A 21,958-nucleotide genomic window follows, 5' to 3' on the forward strand; every position below is an offset into this window, starting at 1 on the left:
TGGAAAAGTTGCAGGACAAGAGACCCAGTGGTAACTCCCCTGCAAGGAAAGGATAAAGCATTTGGGACTCTTTAGGTTTATTAAAAAAAAATTTTTTTTTAAAGGGACATGCAAGAGGTGTTTGTAGAATTGTGCATGACATGGAGAATGTGGAGAGAAGCATCCCTTCACTTCCTCTCTCATAATACTAAGATTTGGGGTCATTCAGTGGAAGAGTAAGATTCCAGGTTCAGTTTCTGACATCTGCAGGTAGGACTGAGATAGGATCCTGCCTGAGACCTTGGAGACCCACTGTCAGTCCATGACCTAGATGGACCATGGTCTGACTCAGCATAACTGTCTTAGTTACACCTTAAAGACCAACTAAGTTTTATTTTGGTATGAGCTTTCTGAAGAAGTGTGCATGCACACGAAAGCTCATACCAAAATAAAACTTAGTTGGTCTTTAAGGTGCTACTGAAGGATTTTTTTTCTATTTTGCTTCGACTCAGACCAACACAGCTACCTACCTGTCTTAGTTACATAGCTGCCAAGTTTTCCCTTTTCTCGCAAGGAAGCCTATTCAGCATAAGGGAAAATCCCTTTAAAAAAGGGATAACTTGGCAGCTATGCTTAGTTACGTTACTTGAGCTAGTCCCAAACATTGCCGTGATGATCTAACAATGAGGAAGGCAGCTGGGAGTGCTCATTTATGGGCAGTTATGCTATCTGTGTTCCTGTGGGGCTCTCGCATTCCAGAGTCGATGGTGTGAGTCCTGCTCACGGGCACAGCTTTGGATCACACTCAATAGGCACCACTCTTTTGAGTGTCGTGCCAAAAGTGGAAGGGGATGTGCTACAAGTGAGAGAGGATCAGCCAGAGGTTGACTGCAGCCTGCCTAAAATGTCACTGGGGACAGATGGCAATTACCGAATTCACAATGGAGTAAGTACCACATAAATACAGTGTCTGTGCAGGTGAAAAGGCTGAAATAGAATTGCAACCCATTAACTTTGGATCAGGACCAATTGCTTTAATTAGGCTGTTCTGGAGAAAATCCATTGTGCATTGAGGCTAAAGCAAATGAGTTTGGCTCTTAAGTAAACCTTTGTGACAAAATTTATGCAGGGCTCTGAAACTTACTAAAGTGGTCTAACTGACAAAAGAACAGTCCCTTAAATGAGATACAAATTATTTGCTCCTTTTATGACTTTTTGTATCTTTTGCCCTTGCGTACGTATAACCAAAACAAACTTGTTCGATGGAAAGAAGGGGAACAGAAAATACTGCACTCTCCCCCCCCCTTGTCTTTCTCTTTAACAGTGTGGGCTTCATATGCAAGCCCAAAATGAGGCATTCTAGATGTGAAAAGATTTCCTAGCAGGAGCCTGGACATGCATAGCAATTCAGGAAGTGCTTTGTGCTAAGAACAGCCCAGCTAAGTTTCTGAGAAAGCAAGATGCCCAGCAAATGGTGGGAATGTGCATGGAAGCATAGCCATAAGGCTGCACAGTGGCTGAGTGGGTTTTTGGGTAATGACGTCTACTTCCTTCTCCAGCTGCACTGGCCCCAGATCTCTTGCCCCTCCATAGTACCAGGTTTCAATCACTTTGGAAAATGAGCTGGAATAGCTCAGTTGGTAGACCATGAGACAGTTAATCTCAGGATTCTGAGTTTGAGACCCACGTTGGGCAAAGGTTTGGACAAGGTGGCCCTTGTCCCTTACAACTCTGCAATTCTGTAATTCTATGACTGTTGCTTCTACTCATTTCCTGATTCCTGCATCCGCTGCTTCCTTTTCTGCAGTCCTATTCAGCTCTTGCCTGCCATCTTAGCGAGCTCTGCGTAACTCCTTTCTGCACAGGCCCATCCTGATTGCCTTGATCCTGGACTCTATTGCTTGGAAGTTCCTGGTGAATGCAGAGAGTCCATGCATTCAAAGAGAACAGAAGGAGTCAAGGTTCTATTAGCTGTTTTCAGAGTGGGGAATGGGTGCAGTTGAGCTAGCCAAGGGTCTGCTGGATCCTAAGGCAGTCCAGGTACCTGCAAGCTGTGGCAATGGGCCCAATTCAGGCTTGTTTCCTGTATCAGCCTGGAACGTTCACAGCAAACTTGCAGAGCTCTCCCACTCTCTCACCTTCCACCCTGGACAGTGGAATCAGAGGAGCTGCGGGTGCTAATGGTGGCTCCACCACTCTGCAAATCCCCTCTGCTGCCGGCCAGGAGATAGGATTGTGTGCTTAGTGTGGTGTAGTGGTTAAGAGTGGTAGACTCGTAATCTGGGGAGCCGGGTTCGTGTCTCCGCTCCTCCACATGCAGCTGCTGGGTGACCTTGGGCTAGTCACACTTCTCTGAAGTCTCTCAGCCCCACCCACCTCACAGGGTGTCTGTTGTGGGAGAGGAGGGGAAAGGAGAATGTTAGCCGCTTTGAGACTCCTTAGGGTAGTGATAAAGCGGGATATCAAATCCAAACTCTTCTTCTCCTCTTCTTCTTAGCAACAGCCCATCCTCAAATAAATATTGCTGAGATATTTTAAGCAGCGCAAAATGCCAGTAATAGTACTTACTGTGACTAAAACATTAAATCGGGCAAAAATAAAACAACATGTGTAGCTCCTTGCTACGTGGGCTGAAAAATACCTAATGCAATTGTTTGTTTTAATTGAAATGCCTAAACAATTGAATTCCCTCCACTTTTCCTTTAAGTTTTAGGTCATGGAACGCCAGATAGGATTTGCATCACACCCTATCCTGAAGCTTCTATTTGCTTTCAAATGCCAGAATTAACCGCCCGAAACCCGCTCTTGAAAATGACTGTGGAACTTTTATAGAACATTGTACATTAAAATCTGCAGTGCTTCACCGACATAGAAGAAGACATACAGCACATTGTGAAAGGTAATCTTCTATACTGTACCTATTTTGAGAGGTGTTATTAAGACAGAACATTAAAAAAATGATGGTGGTGTAGAAAAGATGGCATTGTTATCTCTGGATGTGAATGCCCATATGTTTCCTTTGAATAACTCTTTGTATGTGATTCCCCCCCCCCCCTCTTACTTATTTTTATTGCAATTAGTAACATTTTGTAAGTATACCAGACAGTTTCTTCCTGATGAGGCTTTCTTCTTGTCAGGCATGAGTGTGGTCTCATTTACATGAAGAGCGATTCAGAGTGTTTGGTATACAAAGATAAAGGGGAAGGATTGGGAATCTGAGGCCCTGCAATTATTGTTGGACTCTTAACTCCCATCAGCCCCTGCCAGCATGGCAAGTAGTCAGGGGTGGTTGATTTCTTTAATTGTGATAATTTATTTAGACCAGGGTTTCCCAAACTTGAGTCTTTAGCTGTTTTTGGACTACAACTCCCATCATCCCTAGTTAGCAGGACCAGTGGTCAGGATGATGGGAATTGCAGTCCAAAAACAGCTGGAGACACTGATCTGGACCATTTCAATAGCAACTTACTGTACATTTCTCTCTCTCTCTCTCTCTCTCTCTCTCTCTCTCTCTCACACACACACACACACACACACACACACACCTCCCTCCCTCCCTATATTTCCAAGTGGTTTACAACATAAATTGAAACATGAAATGAAACGTTAAATATATCAATGTGAAACATTACAAATGAAACTAGAGTACAAAATACAACAAAGACCCACATTTAAAGCAGCATTATTAACAAGAAAACATACTGTTATCTGAAACATACTGTGAATAAGACTCAAACTTAGAAATGCAATAAAAAAGCCCACAACATTAGTGGTTAAACAAAATAATTAAGGTAGGAGGTGTACCCCCACTTAAACCCCTCCCACTCAGTAACATCTCTCAAACACACCCTTAGCACTCTCCCTCATACAAAATTCACTCTCAACTATTCATATCCACCATACTCATAATTCAGGGGTGGTGTGTCCTCCTGTTTCACTGCTTGAGGTGAAACTTTGCTACCTACCCTACCTGTTGCTGCCGGCACTGCTGCTCTGTGATGCCTTGTTGCATAGTTCTCCTGTTCGGATTTTAAATATACTTCAACTGAGAAAATGCACGCTCAGCTGAGCAATTTGTGACCATTAATGTTAAAAAATCTGGCAAGGGGAAATTTCCATGGTGTCCCCCTTCGCCTGATGCCCTAAGCACATGCTCATTTTGCTTAATGGTTAATCCAGCCCTGCTTACGCCACAATAAATTAGTTAGTCTTTAAGGTGCCACAAGTCTCCTGTTGTGTTACACCCGACTAACATGGCTCTGGAAAATGTTATGGGTAAAAACATAAGACTGATTCTCTGAAATTTGAATATGCTTTAAAAAAAAAAAAGAACGTGCAAATTTACTTTCTCACATTATTTTAATCTCCATGACATTTAAATAATGTCCTCGCTTTTAGTGGTTTTCGTCTCCAGAGAGCTTTAGACAAATTAACTAATTCACAGTGGATTCTAGGCTTATTCAGAACGGCGTCACCTTGGCCACAGTCACTGTAGTGGTGTTACTGGAAGCCATTAACACCAGCTGACAGAGACCATAATTGTTATTTTTTTTGCCTCCACAGAGAGTGGTGTTTGCTTCACAGAAAATAATACAGACAACCTTGCACATTTCTGCCAAACCTATCAGTTTTTGGTGCTGCTGCCAGTTTTGACTTTCAGCTTCTAATCTAGAGGGATCGTTTGAATAATTTAGTCAGGAAATCCAACGCTCTTGTTGGTCTTCCATCAAGCCGTGCTTGATAGAATCTGGTTTGTAGCATAGCACTCAGGGGCTTGGTCAGAACCTTTCTGTCTTCTGCTCTGCACTATCTGTGGGACACAAGATCTGGCACCAAGGGTTCCAGTACAGCAAATGGAGCAAAACAATGTTTTCTTGCTCAAGTCCTGTGAACCAGGCCTGCCTCCTGAACTGGTATTGTACTACAGCCCCTCCAAGTGTCCCTATTTTCCAGGGAAAGTCCAGATTTACAGAAACCGTCCCAGTTTCTGATTTTAAGATAAGATAAGATAAGATATCTTTATTGTCATTGTCCCCTTGCGGGAACAACGAAATTACTCGGTTGCTACATCCACTCAGATAAAGCATTCCGCATAATCCAAAATTACAAAACCTAATTAAAAACAGTAAATATAATACAAATAACAAGTAAAATAAGATGACTTCAAAGTCCAGGCTTTCCATTTAAGGCCAAAATCGCTCTAGAGAAGAAACTGTTCCTGAGACGGCTCGTTCTTGCCTGCATAGTTCTATATCTCCGGAATGTTCCACTTTTCCTTAGGACGTCCCTATTTTCATCTGAGAAATGGAGGGTATGAGTTATCTGACCCCTGAGCCACCTGAAGGCAGCCCTGTATAGCGAAGCTTTTTTAATGTTTAATGTTTTATTATGTTTATATATATACTGGAAGCAACCGAGAGCGTCTGAGGCAACCCAGTCAGATGGGTGGAGTATAAATAGTAAAATTATCATTACTGATGAATAGGACATCCCTATTTGTTCCAGAGAAGTCTCATGCACAAAACAAAGTCCCATTCACCTTGCTTAATACAGTTGTGATTAGGAACGAAGGTCCTGTTCTTGTTTTTATAGCAATCTGAGTGCCCAGAGTGCTGCAGGAATTATAAATAATTCCAATCTTATTTGGATTAAACTCAGGTGAGGAGGGGAAACAGAAGTTCTGTAGACCCTTAACATTTAAGTCTGTGGTTAAACCGACTGTACTGGATACAATTCTAAAGGCTATGAAGTCACCTAGAGTCCGCGGAGTATGCCTGATGGTCTCTCCTGCGTAAAACGGCACATTGTACAAAACTGAAAATGCGTTCACTCGTACAGCTGAATTAATTGTCCTGTCATGCAACAGTAAGCTGGGGCAGGTGAGCCTTCTGTTTATTTGCTAGAGTGTTTCTTTTCTTTGTTTTTGCTTTGATGCTGTGCTCCCAGCAGTGGCACTTAGGAAAAAACCTCATCCAGATGCTGTAGCGCTGAGAGCTGATCTCTCTCCCCTTGCAGCAGCAGGAGCCATGGGAAATTATGTTGTACAAGCTCTGGGGGAAAGCCCTTGTGCAGCACATGCATTCTCCGAAGATTTTTAGAGGCCATGAAAGAAGTGGAGGAGGAGTGTGCATGGTGGCAGCTTAACATTGCAAGAGCAGTAGTTTGCACTGGAGCAGAATGGAATGGAAACCGAGCTATCAGGGCCCCGAGATATGTGATGTCCTGCTTCAGACTACAGAAATTGGGTTGTTCTATTTTTGAAATCTCTCCTCAAGTGTTAAAAACTGCAAAACAGAAAAGCAGCACAATGAACAGTTGGCTGAGCTGAAAGCTGTGCACCTGGATAGGCTAGGTTTGTTTGTTTGTTTGTTGTCGTTTTGCAGGGAGCATTCGAAAATGTGACTTATCGGGTGGTACAGCCCACACAAATCTAACTCCCTTTTTCTGCTGGAAGTGAGATTTCAGGCAGAGATCAGATGAAAGAAGGATTCCAGTAGAGCTTCTTACACAGTAAAGTTTCCTGCAGGTCCCCCAAAACCCAGATTCTTCCTGCGTTGCTATCCACTTGCCTCTTTTCATCTCACCTTTGGGTTTGAAACTGGCTCAAAAACACACAATGCCCCACCTTCATTATTTGATTTGTTTGTGTTAAGGTACCGAAATATAGCACAGGTCTTGTGTAAAGCAGCCTAGTAGGAAATCTTGTAGGAAGAAACTAACTGGGGAAAAAGAAACTTTATCCTGGGAAAATCATTGCATTACTCATAAACACGTTTAGAATTGACTTTCATTTAACTTAACCAAGAACCCAAACATCCATCGTCCAAAACTTATTAACAGAGAAATAAGTACTATTCATTTCATTGAAATGGGGATGCAGGCTTTAGCAGCTTAATCAGTCCAATTATTAGAAACTAAGCTTATGTCTAGTTAATCAGCAAAAGAATAATTACCCTTTTGTGCTTTAAAAGGTTGCTGCAAATTGAGCGAAGGAATATGGAGCCAAAACAGAAAATAACCGCTGTGTTTCCTACTTATAACAGTGATCTGGGAAGGGTTTCAGCAGGAGCAGTAACATATTAATACGTGATATATTTCATATCACAGCTGAAGAGTATCGGGCTTTTGCTGCTTGAGGTAAAAGACAAAATGGTGCTCCCTCAACCTTCTACATAGAGAAATTGACTAGACTGGCAGCTGAATCTTACTATAACACTGGTGACAGGATATTTATTTTTTATCATTCTTTATTAAATTTGTTTACCACCCTATACGCATAGATCTCAGGGCGGTTCACAACATAAAATCACAATATGAAAAACACTAAATACATAATAAAAATTAAGAAAGGCAACCCAGTAATCCCCACCCCACTGTACCTGAGGCAGCAGGCCAGATTAGGGGGCCCAGGAGAAACCATGTGGCCCAGGGGGAATGGCTGAGAGTTCAGGAGTAACAGCCACCTGAAGCAGTTGTCTCACTCCGCCTAATGGTATTGCTGGCTCTGCTGAAGAACACCAGGTATTTGGGAGAATAAAAACCATACTGTTATTCATTCTTGATATTTGAGAAATCATCAGTTAAACTATTTTCACCCAAGATTCTCCCAAATTGGCCCACTGAAATGAAATGTAATCAAAAAGTTGTGTGTTACTGAAGGGAGGTAGTTCAGGTTTTTTGTATCAGCTTAGTTGGTGGCGCTGTGGGTTAAACCACTGAGCCTAGGGCTTGCTGATCAGAAGGTCAGCGGTTCAAATCCCTGTGACGGGGTGAGCTCCCGTTGCTCGGTCCCAGCTCCTGCCAACCTAGCAGTTTGAAAGCACATCAAAATGCAAGTAGATAAATAGAAACCACTACAGCGAGAAGGTAAACGGCGTTTCTGTGTGCTGCTCTGGTTTGCCAGAAGCGGCTTTGTCATGCTGGCCACATGACCTGGAAGCTATACGCCGGCTCCCTCGGCCAATAATGCGAGATGAGCCCGGAACCCCAGAGTCAGTCACGACTGGACCTAATGGTCAGGGGTCCCTTTACCTTTACAGTTATGAATTGACTGATTTGTCCAATGATCCTTTCCCTTGCTCACCCACACACTTGCCTGTGAAAACAGCAAGCATAAGTTGAGGATATACTGGGATGGTTTACATTTTTCAAATAACATTTTATTTATTTCAGATTTGTTTCAAAATGTAATGGCTTCTCAAAAACTCATCTCTCTCCCAGAAAGGGGTCAGTCTAGGTTTACTATTCATTGCTCACAGTCCCAATAGTAAGGTCAAGCCCATTGCTCACTCCAGGTCTGGTGTCTGCTTCCACCAAAATCCGGTGGCATGGAAGATGTTAATTCCTCATCAGTCCCATTTTAAAAGCTTAGAAAGGCTGGGGATGAATCAAGGCTAAAGGAAGGGTGGGTTACAAATGTGGGAAAAAATTATTTACACCTTTGTTTAAGGTAAGCTGACCTTGGCAAGGAGCAAGGGTTTTTGGTGATGGCCATGGGGCTATGGAATGACTTCTAGGATGTCTATTAAAGTGCATCCCTGTTAAATGAATTTGTGAGCTGAATTTGTCAGCCTTTTGGATATTTTTTTCTTTTTATTTGTTTGAAAATTTGTTTTTATTACTAATGGTTGCTATGATTTTAACTGTGGTTGTAAGCCACCTTGTGCTGCTATAGGATAGACATATTTTTAAGTAAATAAAGAGTAACTTGGTTCTGACTCCATGTCTTACAAAGTGACCAGAACAGGCTCATACTAACCATTAGAAATCCATATTTGTCAAGGCAAGCAAGCACAAACAAAGCAGTGTTTCAGAGTTGGCTGACATCTTGCTGTCCGCTAGGTTTTTCCTTTCTACTTTGCCTGCAGAAAAGGTTGGCTCTTCGCTGTGCAACAGGTTTTGTTGGGATTTAGTCATTAGAAATTTTCAGGAAATAAATCAACATTTTCCAAGGTGTACTGTTCAAGAGGAGTAAATATTACTTTCCCCTCCTGTGTCAGGTGAAGTCTGTTTAAAAAGAGTTAGTCATAGCAGAAAGCTTATTGACAGTGTCAAGTCAGTTTCCTGCTGCGGTGAAAATGTCGAATTCAGCCTTGGGAATATTTAGGAAAGGGATTGAAAACGAAACTTCCAAGAGTTATTGCGCCTTTGAAGAGATTTGTGGAAATACATACAAAGCCCTAGATGACAGCACCATGCCAAGCCACATTTGGAATATAAGTACAGTGGTGCCTCGCAAGACGAAAGTAATTCGTTCTGCGAGTCGCTTCGTCTTGCGATAATTTCGTCTTGCGAAGCGCAGTTTGCCACGGCAAAAAAAAAGCCGCTGAAAAAATTCGTCTTGCGAAGCGTGGCCATAGAAAACTTTGTCTTACGAGTCACCAAAAACAACGCAAAACGCTTTCGACTTGTGAGTTTTTCGTTGCGCAAGGCATTCGTCTTGCAAGGTACCACTGTATATCTTATCGTGCTAGACTCTGTGCATTCAGATTGCCTGTTCTTTCTAGTTATATGGGATACACAGGATTTGGTTTCTAAACAATCACCATTGGAAGCAGCCCCCCCCCCTTATTCTCTGCCTAGCTGTCAGTTTTGCTGACACTGCTATTCACCTGAATGTAGAAAACTGCGGCAGACAAAATGCCAGGTTAATTTAACTGCATTGGGTGAGATAGACATACCCCATGCATCTTCTAAGGATCTTTTCATGTGACAACGTTTTATCACCTGAATTGTTAGAACGGGAAGGTGAACAGGATGTGCCTCAAAGGAAGGCTGGTGCTAGGGCAGTAGTTTTGATCCAGCAAGTACATTTGAACTGGAAACAATTGGAATGCAGGTCCACTGTATCATTTGAAGGTGATAGTAAAGCTGATTCTATAATGTGACACTTGCAAATTATCTCTGCCTGGAAGTGCGCCTAAAACTGGCTGTGCTACAGAATGACAGGCAGTTTCTAGTTGCGGTGATAGTTTCAGTTCATATGAGGCATTAAAGGATATTCTCAGCTCCTCGCGCTCGCCCACCTCCTCCTATTCCGAGACGGTGGGGAGGGTGCTTCAGCTGGTGGTGGGAGGGAAAGCGGAGGAGAGGTGGGGGAAGCTTGGCAGCCTCAGAGCCAGATGCTCTTGTCGTGGCTGCCGCCTTCCTTCTTCTTCTCTCTCTTCTTCTTCTTCTTCTTCTTCTTCTTCTTCTTCTTCTTCTTCTTCTTCTTCTTCTTCTTCTTCTTCTTCCTTCTCCTCCTCCTCCTCCCCACGCCCTCCTCTCTCTCTCGCTCTCCCCAACATGGCAGGGCTGGGCAGCAGTGGTGCCTCCGCCTTTGGGCGCTGCACGCACGCCTTGGTGCGGGCTCTGCCAGAGTCCCTGTGCCAGCAGGCGCTGAGGCGCGAGAAGGGCAAGGAGGTGGACTTGGCACGTGCCGAGCGCGAGCACCAGCTCTACGTCGGGGTGCTGAAGAGCAAGCTGGGGCTGCAGGTGCTCGAGCTGCCCGCCGACGAGAGCCTGCCCGACTGCGTCTTCGTCGAGGACGTGGCCGTCGTGTGCGAGGAGACGGCTCTTCTCACGCGCCCGGGTGCGCCCAGCAGGAGGAAAGAGGTACCAGGGCAGGGCGCGCTGTGAGGGGGCGACTGAGGAGGGCGGGAACGGGGGACGCCTCTCTCTCTCTCCCCACCTCTCGGGCGGGGGTCGTTCAACTTCCCACCGTGGCCAAAGGAGTGTGGAGAGCGGGAAAGCAGGTAGAAGAAGCACCTTGGCAGTGGGGGTGGGAGTCCAGCATCTTTGGATGGGCCGGCAGAGCGTTGGCAGGCTGCGCTTTGGTCTCGGTCGGACCTGAACGGGAGGTCAGGGTGGGAAGCGCGCCCTGCGAGGGGCTCCTGGACGCAGCAGGCTGCTGCCTCCGTGCACGCTGGGTGTGGGGAGTGTGGTACTGTAAGGCGTGGCCAGCTGTGCTGGGAGGAGGGAGGCAGGAGAGATGCTGGAGGAAGAAGATGCTCAGCACCAAGGCAGCCTCCTCTCTCGTTTCTTGTGAACTCTGAAGCCTTCCCATCCTCGCCCGTCTTTCATCAAGCCAAGTCAGCACAACATCGCAGATTGGGAGAAAAAGTAGATCTGAATGAGCTTTGGGGGGGCATGAATCAGTTTTCAATTGTGGGGCACACAAATGGGCTGTGGCAGGGTGCTTGCTTTAGAAATAATTGGCTGGACTGAAAAGATCATCTTCCTTTCTTTGTGTCTTCTACCCTGCCCGCAATTTTAGAAGGGACAGCTTTTTATTTTATCAATGGGCAGGTTCTTTTCGGAAGTAGTAATGGCTCCAAATGAAACCACAACAGGTTTCTTTTTAATGAAGCCAGATCAAGAGTGATGCTCATCACGTTTGCCAGGAATAATTAGAAACAACAACCACAGGAAACTTCACAGGTGCAAGGAATAAAAGGTACGCTTCTTTGTATTCTGAGTAGGTTATTTAAAGCACAGGTGCATGTGCCTTTGGAAGAACAGCAGAACGTATGAGGACATCTTTCACGTCGATGTATAGGTATCTTTGTGGGGAGCGAAATATCCCCGTTCACTTTATTAGGTGAACAGTTGCTTAGCCTTCCACACCAGTATTTATTTCCTTTTGGTGTTTCTTCCTAAAAATCTGTAGCTTGGTGCAGTTTTCCCAACAGAATTCATGCCACTGGTAATTTAAATGGCATTTTACAGCGCAAGTCAGTGCATGATTACTCTGGAGAGAGTTCCCATTGTGTTCAGTGGGTCTTGCTCTCAGGTGAGTGCAACTGTGCCATGCTCTGCTCTTTCAGGTGAGAGATTGCAAGCTCTCAGGCATTTCTTTCTGTTGCAAAAAAAAACTCTAATAGAAATGGAATTTATCCTGAACAAAGTGGTGAATTCCACATGTAAACATTAAACATTTCATGCATAAATTCCAACCATTTTTATTTAGGGCACAATCCAAACTTGCACATGCACATCATGCTGCCAGGGCTTTGCAAAGCGGCAGAGCTATTGCTACACCTGCAGCTCTACAGCTCACACAACCAGCAGCAGAAGATCAGGGGCAAGATCACCAAGCCTGAGATGGACCTGATGGCATTGCACAATGGTGGTGAGACTAGCTTGGGAATCCAGTGGATCCTGGGCCGGCTCAGTGCCATCTCTTCCCCACCTTTGAAATGCCCCATTTTGGGGTCTTTTGCCCACTGACAACTCTTCCACTCACCTGCACAGTCAGTTACCTGGTAGAAGGCCAGTTCATTCAGGAAAGCTCCACCTAATCCAGGCATCCCCAAACTGCGGCCCTCCAGATGTTTTGGCCTACAACTCCCATGATCCCTAGCTAACAGGATCAGTGGTTGGGGAAGATGGGAATTGTAGTCCAAAACATCTGGAGGGCCGAAGTTTGGGGATGCCTGACCTAATCCAACCCTCTCCCTACCAGCTCAGCATAAGTTTCAATTGCTCTGTACTTTACATGCAGTTTGATCTTTCAACATATCCCAACAAAAAAGTATTGGTGAAAATGCCCCAGTATATAGTCCACATTCAAATCTAAACCACCCTGCAGCTACTACTACTACTACTACTACTAATAATACGGTAATAATAATAATTCCACATTTAAGTAACATAATTAAGCAACAACAAATAAAACTATATGCATGAATAAAATAAGTAATCACAAAAGTAAATTATTTATGAAACTTAATTGCAGTATATATTGTCTAGATAATTTGAATGATGATACAAAATAATACTGGAAGGATTTCAGCAGCACACACTTCTCGTTGTTTCGGCATTTCTGCTGCTGTTGGAACGATCCTTCCTCTCCTTCCTGCATACTCTTCTGGGGGGTTCTCCTGACCCTCAAGAGTGGAAGAGGCATGTGTGGGAGAGGGGAGGAAAGCCCCATTGCCATCGAGGAAGACCTTGCAACTGACATCCACTAGTGTACTGGGTTAGTTGAATCTACCCCACAGTCTCCAAAACTATTCACCTACACATTAATTACACAACACTAATCTAACAACACAACCTACACATATCCAATCACTAATCAACCACATTACAACATCATTCTAGCCATTCAATTCACATTTCAATTAAAAAAAACCCTCCCAACCTTCAACTCACCAAGAGTCATGTGCAAAGAATTAGGTCCACTCAATAAGAACAGCCCAATAACAGCAGGAAAAAAGCAAACTAATAATGTATGCATTTCAACCCCATCTCTCACCTGGAGTAATACAAACACTCTTTGCCACCTTCTTAACCTAGAGATCCCAATCCCTTCCCCACAGGCAGACTCTCTGTGGGGAGGCAGGTGCAGTCACCAACACTCTTGAATGATGCTTGGGACATCCCTATCAGCCAGATAAAAACAAAGACAAATCTCTTTTAACAATGCCTCAGGGACAACGAATCAATAAGCAGGTGTGAGGACTCTAAAGTGGAAACCCAAAAGGGACAAACATCTTTGGTGCCTTCCTGTGGTGTGGGTTCACTGCACTGCAGCAATCTTGCTTTTTTAGATCTATGGGCAGGTGGCGCTTGGCTTCCCAGAGCACTCTCAACCACCACTACCACCATACTTCCAGCTGGTTCTGCTGCAGCTGTAGAACTTTGCAGACAGCTGGGAGACTATTGGGCGCCAGAGTGTGGGGGCTGGCAATGGCAATATTTTTCTCTCCCAATCTCTTTCCTCTACCTTACCAAAAACAAAGAAAAAGTCAATGTTCTTCCAATGTATAATTTTCAAATGTATATTTGCACTTTGTATAGGAAGAATGCTCGGACTATTGAAAGAGAGAGAGAAAGAGAGAGAGAGTCACAAACTCTGCCCCCCCCCTATATAAGCTTTGTGGATTTGTTTGTATATACAAATACATCTTTCCATTTCTTCCTCCATAATCTTGTGGAGATGTTGTGCGATTTTTAGACCTCAATTTGAGAACCAGTGGAGTAGGTAGTTTGGGCAGAACCTGAGTTCTAAGATTTAAATTTATGTAGTGATGATATGCGACCTAAAGTTTGCTTTTGTTTTCAGCAGTACATTATATTCTGCCCTGTTAAATTTTCTCATATAGCCCATGAGTTGTAATTGGTTTCCAGGACAGAAGACAGTCATGTCAAGAACCACCTCTGCAATCCATTCAGACAGGCAGGGATAAGATCAGTGAGCCAGAAAATGAAATAAAAGCAGTCAGCAGAGTCTGATTTGGGAAATCGCTGAAATGGATTAGCAGCTGGGGGGGGGGCAGGGGACAGGCTGCTAAATCCAACAAAAATCTACCATGGAGTACTGATTACTGTATATTGGGTAATAAATGTATTGCATGGATGAAGTCTTAAAAAAGTTAAATGCACTTACCGGTAGGTACTATGGAAATCTTCAGCATATATTTGCAGGAATGTGTCTGTGATTTCAGTAGGGTGTAGTTATATCGGTAATTTCCAGACTGTGTCCTGGTGCATAGTAATGTGCTTCAGGAGACTACTTGGAATAAATAAATAACAACAACAACCACCCCCAACACATACAATTCTGTCTGCTGCATTTCTGTTCTGGACTTGCCTATATTCCAACAGCCTCCACTAGGAGTAGGTATTTTTGCCATATCATATTAGGTCATTCAGTCGCTACTAAAGCGCAAGTGTGGTAGAATTCTCATTGCCATGAGGGGCTGCCTGCTACATCTCTGCATGAGTCATTGATCTGGGTTTTCCTTCTTCCGAACAGCAGGTACACCTAGAAATGTGATTCATGCAGAAACGCAAGGGCTAGATTAACTCCATTTAAGGTGGGGTGTGTTCACTCATCAACATACTAAATGTAAACATTTTTAGGTGTAAGGGTAAAGAATCTGCATCCGATAACAGGTCAGAAAGTTTTCCTCAGATCTTAGAATTTTCAGAAAGCACTGGATTCCATTGTAGGTTTGGATATAGTTCTCTTGAGTATATAAGGTCTGTTAAAGGGTGCAGATTTCCTGTATCTGTTACTGACCTCCCTCCTCTACTCACCAGTATGGTGTAGTGGTTAGAGTGCTGGACTAGGACCTGGGAGACCAGGGTTCAAATCCCCACTCAGCCATGAAGCTCACTGGGTGACCTTGGGCCAGTCAGTCTCTCTCTCTCTTAGCCTAACCTACCTCAGAGTTGTTGTGAGGAGAAAAATGGAAGGGGAGAGAATTGTGCATTTGCCACCTTGAGCACTTTGGATAAAAGCTAGGATATAAATGTAACAACAACAACAACAACAACAACAACAACAACAACAACAACAATTCAAGCAACACTAGGGAATAAGTTGGACAATGGTGCTTATAACTGAGCAGCAAAGAGAAGCAACAAAAAAAACAAAATTTGTGGCTCCGTCTTCTCGCCTACGTATTGTTGCCACAAACTAGAAGGAAGCGAGTGAAAAGGAGGGAGGAGCAATGAGTTTTCCAGAGCATTAAGAATAACCTTCCTGTAATTAAATTGCAGTGGTATATTAACCTAGTTTCTTTGTAAGATAGCAGAACATGCATATATTGCAGTAAGAGATTCATCTGTTTTTCATGTTCAAAATGTAAATTAAAATATTAGATTTATGTTTGATTAGATTAGCACAACTAGGATATTCAAGGGTATTTCAATCTGTTCTGTATCCCACCAAGTTCCCGCACAGTGGGAAAAGGAGACTCTTTTTTTGTATTATCAGGCTGGTATTTAATAAACAGTTGCAAGTGATTTATTGTTGCAATAGGACCCTTATGTTCGGAAATGACTGATTTAAAACTTTGAATCTTATCTGGCATTTGGCTTTTGCCAAACCTGCTTGGCGATAGATCTTTCTCAGTTCACTCATATATCTCCTGAAACTTCTCACTGCTTATGGGTGTCCCCTGGTTTTGTGAAGAAGAGGAGTGCAGAGAGGGGAAAAACAGGAGAGTTGACTTCAAGTGGATGGTGTTAACATAATTTGTATTATAGCATGCTTTAAAGAAAATAGTTCAATATAATGCAGATTATAAGTTTTGCATGATCGTTTTTGTAATTCAAAAAGGCAGATCTCATCAGGTCCCACTTGGCTTCAACCCTTTTGAGACTGCAAGTCCAGATACACTGGTTCCAGATTTGAACTCATCTGGTGGGACTAGGGTGCTCTGTTTCTGTTCTATTAGCCTTTACTGTACTGGAGATGGAGATTCTTAGATGAGCTGCAAGCTTAAATTGTGTGTGGCAAACCTTCAACATTTAGGGTTTTTTTGCGTGCTAGTAGGGTCACATGAGGGAAAAGACAAGAAGTGGACCAAAGCACCTCACTCAGGCTCCGCAGCCTTTCCTTTGATGTCGTACTAGGAAGCATCCACTATGAGGACAGCTTTAAATGGATTAAGTAGTACTACTCAGAACTGTGATATGTGTGATGCAGTTTGTGAAGTTTATCATATGTCCTGAAAACTCTGTGCCAAGAGATGATTAAGGATAAGGTTGTTAATAAGGGGGGGGGACTAATGAAAGTGTTGGCCATATGCTAACTTCCCTATCATTAATTAGAATAATTAACTTCTTTACATTGCACATTAGTAGCAGCAGTAGCTCCAGTCACTGGCAGATCATTTAAAATAGACTCTGCTGCACAATTGGCTGTGGCCCATCAGTAGTTCCATGGGGAATTAGCACTTTACAGTAGATCAAACCCAAGAGATGCAAACTAAGGCTGAAATTTTCTATTATCACTTTGCAGTATTTATGTCCAAGCTTAAATATACCAGTATGTACACTTGGTGGAATGTGTGTGTGTCTCCATTTCCCCCTCTGTTGCATTTAGGCATTACTATGCTCTTGCTCAGGGACGTGGGTGGCTCTGTGGGTTAAACCACAGAGCCTAGGGCTTGCCGATCAGAAGGTTGGCGGTTCGAATCCCCGCAACGGGGTGAGCTCCCATTGTTCGGTCCCTGCTCCTGCCAACCTAGCAGTTTGAAAGCACGTCAAAGTGTAAGTAGATAAATAGGTACCTCTCCGGCAGGAAGGTAAATGGTGTTTCCGTGCGCTGCTGGCCACATGACCCGGAAGCTGTACGCTGGCTCCCTCGGCCAGTAAAGTGAGATGAGCGCTGCAACCCCAGAGTCGTCCGTGACTGGACCTAATGGTCAGGGGTCCCTTTACCTTTACCTTTATGCTCTTGCTCTTTTCCCTGTCTCAGTTGTGAGGCAGACTTCTAAAACCATTTAAAAGCAGTAACGTCCAAAGCCACACACCTACAGTATTTTGTTTCCAATTTCAACAGCTCTGCTCACAAAGACCAACGAACAAAAAAACTATGTGGAAAATCTCAGTTTCACCATGTATGACGGCTGAGAATGCTCACAGTTCGTTAAAGTAATTATAATTATGTTGGTCTTCTCTGAGAGAAGAGCAGAAGAAACATCGCTTCGAAATCAGGTTGCATATCAATGAGCTGTTCTTCATTTTCCCTTTTTGTATTCAGGCATTCACAGCACGTGATGAAAACAATGGCATCCTGGACTGTAGACCAGGCCAGACCCTAGTAGGCAAGTTGCTAGAACTTTTAGAACCAGAAACACATGAAATCAAAGCCTCAATCCCTCTCACTTCAGTTGCCAGTTAATTTCCACCTAGAAACACCAGCATGGCAAAAGACTGCAAAGCTTTAGGTAAGGATGGTGCCTGCTCTTCGGGATATCCCAGAGAGGGAAGTGAAACCTGGGGCTGGCAGTGTGGCAGACGACTCCCTTTGGTGGGCACTTAAATATAACTCCCTACAAATGATGCTTTGCAGAGCAGTTATTATCCTTGAGGATGTGTGCTCCCTCCAGTTCCCATCCTCTGAAACAGATTTTCTCCCTTCCCTTGCCAGAAATAGCTGGTGTAGCATCACCAGTTCTTGAAGAGTGAAATTATGGTACGTGGGCAGGTGGCAGCACCTAGCCAGGTATTAATCCAACAGTGAAACTGTTCTGATCACACTATGCATTCTATGGTCAATGAGTTAATTACTTAGAAAACACCCAACGTACATCTCTTTTCCTGATCCCAGACAGAAATGCTCTCTCACACCCTTTCATGCATGCACATGTCCCCAAAACATTGAGGTCCCAAAGGGACCCAGAATCACATCATGTCCACAGCAGAAGATAGGGAAGTTATCTGCATTGCTGATGCTCCCATTACATAAAGAATGCTGAATGTGTGCTGGCTGTGATTCATTTTGAAGGGTTTTCAGTACACAAAACCAGCTTTGATGGTTTGGCTTCCTTGCCAGATGCATATATATGCAGAAAATGTTTTTACTTGCTGGCAAATATCTTACACAGAGATCTTATACAGAGTGCATCACGCCCGTTTGTAAAAACGCATAGGGACCAGGGCATCTGTAGTGCTAATGTATGGTTCAAATACATTAGATCCCAATTCAGCAAAAGTTAGTTATGACTTAAGTCCCACTGAAAGCAATGGAACCTAAGATAGTCGTGACTAACTTGATCCAATAGCATGTAGCAATAACTAACTTTAACTGAAGTCTAAGAAATCTTGCTTTGAGAGCTCATGGTGTATCTTCATTCAGGATAACAGTTATGTAACATTTGCCGTGTTTTTGCACTCTGAGCGACACATCTCCCTGGTCTTTAATGATAAACAGAAATCATACATTTAACAACACAGTAGCCTTGAATAACACTGTAAACCAGTAAGGCTAAAAGAGCAGAAGAAAGCAAATTCTAATATCCTAGAAATTAAGCTATTTAATTTTCCACTGAAACTGAGTTTTGGCCTGGACAAATAAGGAGCAGAACGAAAGTGCCAAAATACCACAAGAGTGTCTGCTGTTGTCTGGCCTAACCAGAAGCAGGAAATTCTTGCAAGATCCTGTCTCCTGAGATTGTCAGCCAGCTCTGAGGCTCGCCTGTTGCTAGTTATTAGAGAGCAAGGAATGTAGCTGAATGCAGCATCTCTGAAGATGTAAAAAGCAGTGGGTCGCTGGACATCTTTTCTGCATTTTTAAGGAAATGGCCTCTAGGATTTTGCTTTCCCCTATAGCATGTGGCAGAACTTGCTTGTTCTGAGCCATCTGGGTTTGTTTTATTAAAACGTCTACTGCTCATCCTGCAGCCACTTCACTTGTTCCTTCCTCTCCTGTTTGTAGGACACTTAATCTGGATGTGATGTGTTGTGTGTTAAATGTTAGACAACAATTGGGATTGTTGTGTTGCTACTTGTGCCTCAGACTCTCCAAGTGTCCCTGTTTTCCAGTGACAGTCCCTGATTTACAGAAGCCATCCTGGTTTCTGATTTTATGCCATAATGTCCTGCTTTTCCTTAGGACGTCCCTATTTTCATCAGAGAAATGTTGGAGGGTATGAAGTTACCCGACTCTTGAGCCATCTGATGTCAGCCCTGTACAGGTATAGGGAAGGTTTTTTAATGTTTAATTATGCTTTTATATATGTTGGAAGCCACCCAGAGCGGCTGGGAAAGCCCAGTCAGATGGGCAAGGTATTAATATTAATAATAATTGAATAGGACGTCCCTATTTTCATCAGAGAAATGTTGGAGGGTATGGTGTCTTGAGGAGGATTAGATTAGCAGAATAATTTTTGTTCTGTACGAAAACTGCAGCTGTGACAGAATTGTCCAGTGGGATTTCGTTTTATTTTTGAGCATTTCCACAGGAGACATGATACAAAACTACAAAACTACATCACAGAAGCTAGATATATGGGAAAGGAGAAACAATAGGGGAAATGGGCATTGGACAAAGCACATTTATGCTCATGATTTGGTTTGCCACACTCTTCATCAGTGATGTAATAGTAATAATAATAATTATACCCCGGGCTCAGGGCGGCTAACACTAAATATAAATACAGTAAAAACATTAAAACAAAACAAAACAAAAAACACAGTTGATTAAAACATAAGTTAGAATACAGTTTAAGATGCAGCTTAAAATGCAGCCTCATTTTAGTGGTAGCCTAAAATGATCAAAGCCATAAGGGGAGAAAATGTCAAATATTCACCAGGGCCAATTATCCATGCTGGTCCTACATGGGTCAGCAAAAAGAGCCGAGGGAAAATTTATATACAAATCCCATCCAATAAAAAGGGGGGTAGACTGAGTCCAGCCCAAAGGCCAGGTGAAACGGCTCTGTCTTGCAGGGCCCTGATCTCCTGTGGTAGGGCATTCCATCAGGCCGTGGCCAGAGCTCTAAAGGCCGTGGCCCTGGTTGAAGCCAATCTAACCTCCTTGGGGCTCGGGACTTCCAAAATGTTTATAGACCTTAAGGTCCTCCGCAGAGCATACCAGGAGAGGCGGTCCCGTAGGTACGAGGGAGTGTACATGGAGTGTTAGCTTAGACTGGGGGCAGGTTGATGATACCTCTTGAGTTATTATGTTATGCAGTTTATCAGAAGGCTATGGGAAACCATTTTTTAAAAAATTCTGTCTCCCAGACTGCCTCTGCTAAAGGAATATTGCTCAGAGTCCTTCATTTAATAACCACTTTCTGCAGCACCAAAGCCCACACTGTGTAGGAATTTCCAGAATGGCACCTGCGGGCACTCTTACCCTAGTTGCCCACAGAGGCTCTGATCCTTCCCTCAGTGGCTCTTTGGTCATGAGGTGGGTGTGGGGGTTACCTTACCCCACCCTTGAAACTTCATTGAAAAGTACGGAGAGGTGAAGGCCAAATTTGGAAGTAATACCCTTTCCTACTTCATCTTCAAGCTATATGTGTTTTTGTGCCCAAATCACATGGCAAAGAGTAATGTGTGTGCTTTCTCTATTTCTCCCTCACTGTGGGAAGGGGACTGATCTGGGAGCAGGAAACAGAAGTGACCATGTAACTTCTGGTCTCTCTCCAAGCGGAAGGGCTCTCTCCAAGCGGAATATATTCCTGACACCCACAAACCTGTTTTTAGGACTACCTTGGAGAAGTTAACTGGTCACTTCTCCAAGGTAGTCCTAAAAACAGGTTTGTGGGTATCAGGAATATATTCCGCTTGGAGAGAGCCCCACTCAAGTGACTAGCAGCTTGTGATCTTAACCATTTGTGTTGGTTGTCATTGCAACATTCCTAAAACCATGATATAACATTATTTTGTGATGCTGTGCTGTTTTGTTAATTGACACTGCTGTCAGTCTCGTCCTAAGGCTGGGCTGAATAACTGACAGTTGAAACATTCCTTTAACAATATTATAATGATCTCCATTTATCTTGATAGTTTGTTTGTTTTAAAAGATGGAGAAAAAGATGGTTAGGAATTTTTTTCTACTTTTTTTTCTCCACTGCTTCTTTTATTCTAATAAAATGAAGTAGGAAGATGCCAAGGAATGGTAGATGTAATGTTGTATTTTTTTTCTAGTGTTGATGCCATATGACAGCTTTTAATTATAGCCAGCTACTTATTGGTATAGTGACCAAGCAGTAAAATACAGTGGGAAGTTAGTTTTCTGTAAGTACTATTGAAATTGATGAAGCAAGTTAGTCACAATTAACAGAAGTCTATAATTGATTCCAACAGGTGCTGTCACATTTGGAATTAGGGTATATCCAAGCCCTGTCAAAGGCCTTATCAAATAAAATAAGAAACAACAGGGAAGCCCCTGATTGTGCTTGTAGCAAGTAAGCCTCTGATTGGTTGGCCTGGCCTGGTGCTGTAGAATGTTCATGAACATTGCGAAGTATCTGCAAGGGAACCGAAATTTCTGCTATACCTAAGGTCCATGTATGGTTTTACTCACAGTAAAGCCATACATAGACTTTATGTGTAGCAGAAATTTCATTGGGCTGCCTGAGAGCTTGAAATAGATGCTGAGAAATAGGGGAGCTATGGGGCAGGTTGCCCGGTGAGGCAAGGAAGCAGAAGCAAGGATTCACATTAGACAACAGATTGAGAAACAGAAGGCGAAGGGGGGCTCTGATAAATGGGTGGAGAAGGCAAAGGCTAAAAGGGAAGGTGGGACTGA

At 43.3% G+C, this 21,958-nt stretch overlaps 1 protein-coding gene across 4 annotated transcripts in view; it reads left to right on the plus strand.

The window, feature by feature from the left end:
• Nucleotides 1-21,958, plus strand: part of DDAH1 (dimethylarginine dimethylaminohydrolase 1) — a 108,407-nt gene that overhangs the window by 53,947 nt on the left and 32,502 nt on the right. For 2 of the 4 annotated variants that reach the window (XM_088673876.1, XM_088673877.1), the window contains one exon: nt 2,687-2,878. The exons of 1 other annotated variant lie outside the window; for it this stretch is intronic. Coding sequence is in view for 1 of the 3 variants with exons in the window: in XM_035121893.3 (XP_034977784.3) it covers nt 10,264-10,572 (309 nt within the window). In the remaining 2 variants the exon portion in view is untranslated. Of the gene's footprint in view, nt 1-2,686; nt 2,879-10,156; nt 10,573-21,958 lie in introns of those variants that run through there. One more of the 4 variants, XM_035121893.3, reaches the window with a different exon arrangement.

The sequence above is a fragment of the Zootoca vivipara genome, chromosome 7 (genome assembly GCF_965207765.1).
Source record: "Zootoca vivipara chromosome 7, rZooViv2.hap1.1, whole genome shotgun sequence".
NCBI lineage: Eukaryota > Metazoa > Chordata > Lepidosauria > Squamata > Lacertidae > Zootoca > Zootoca vivipara.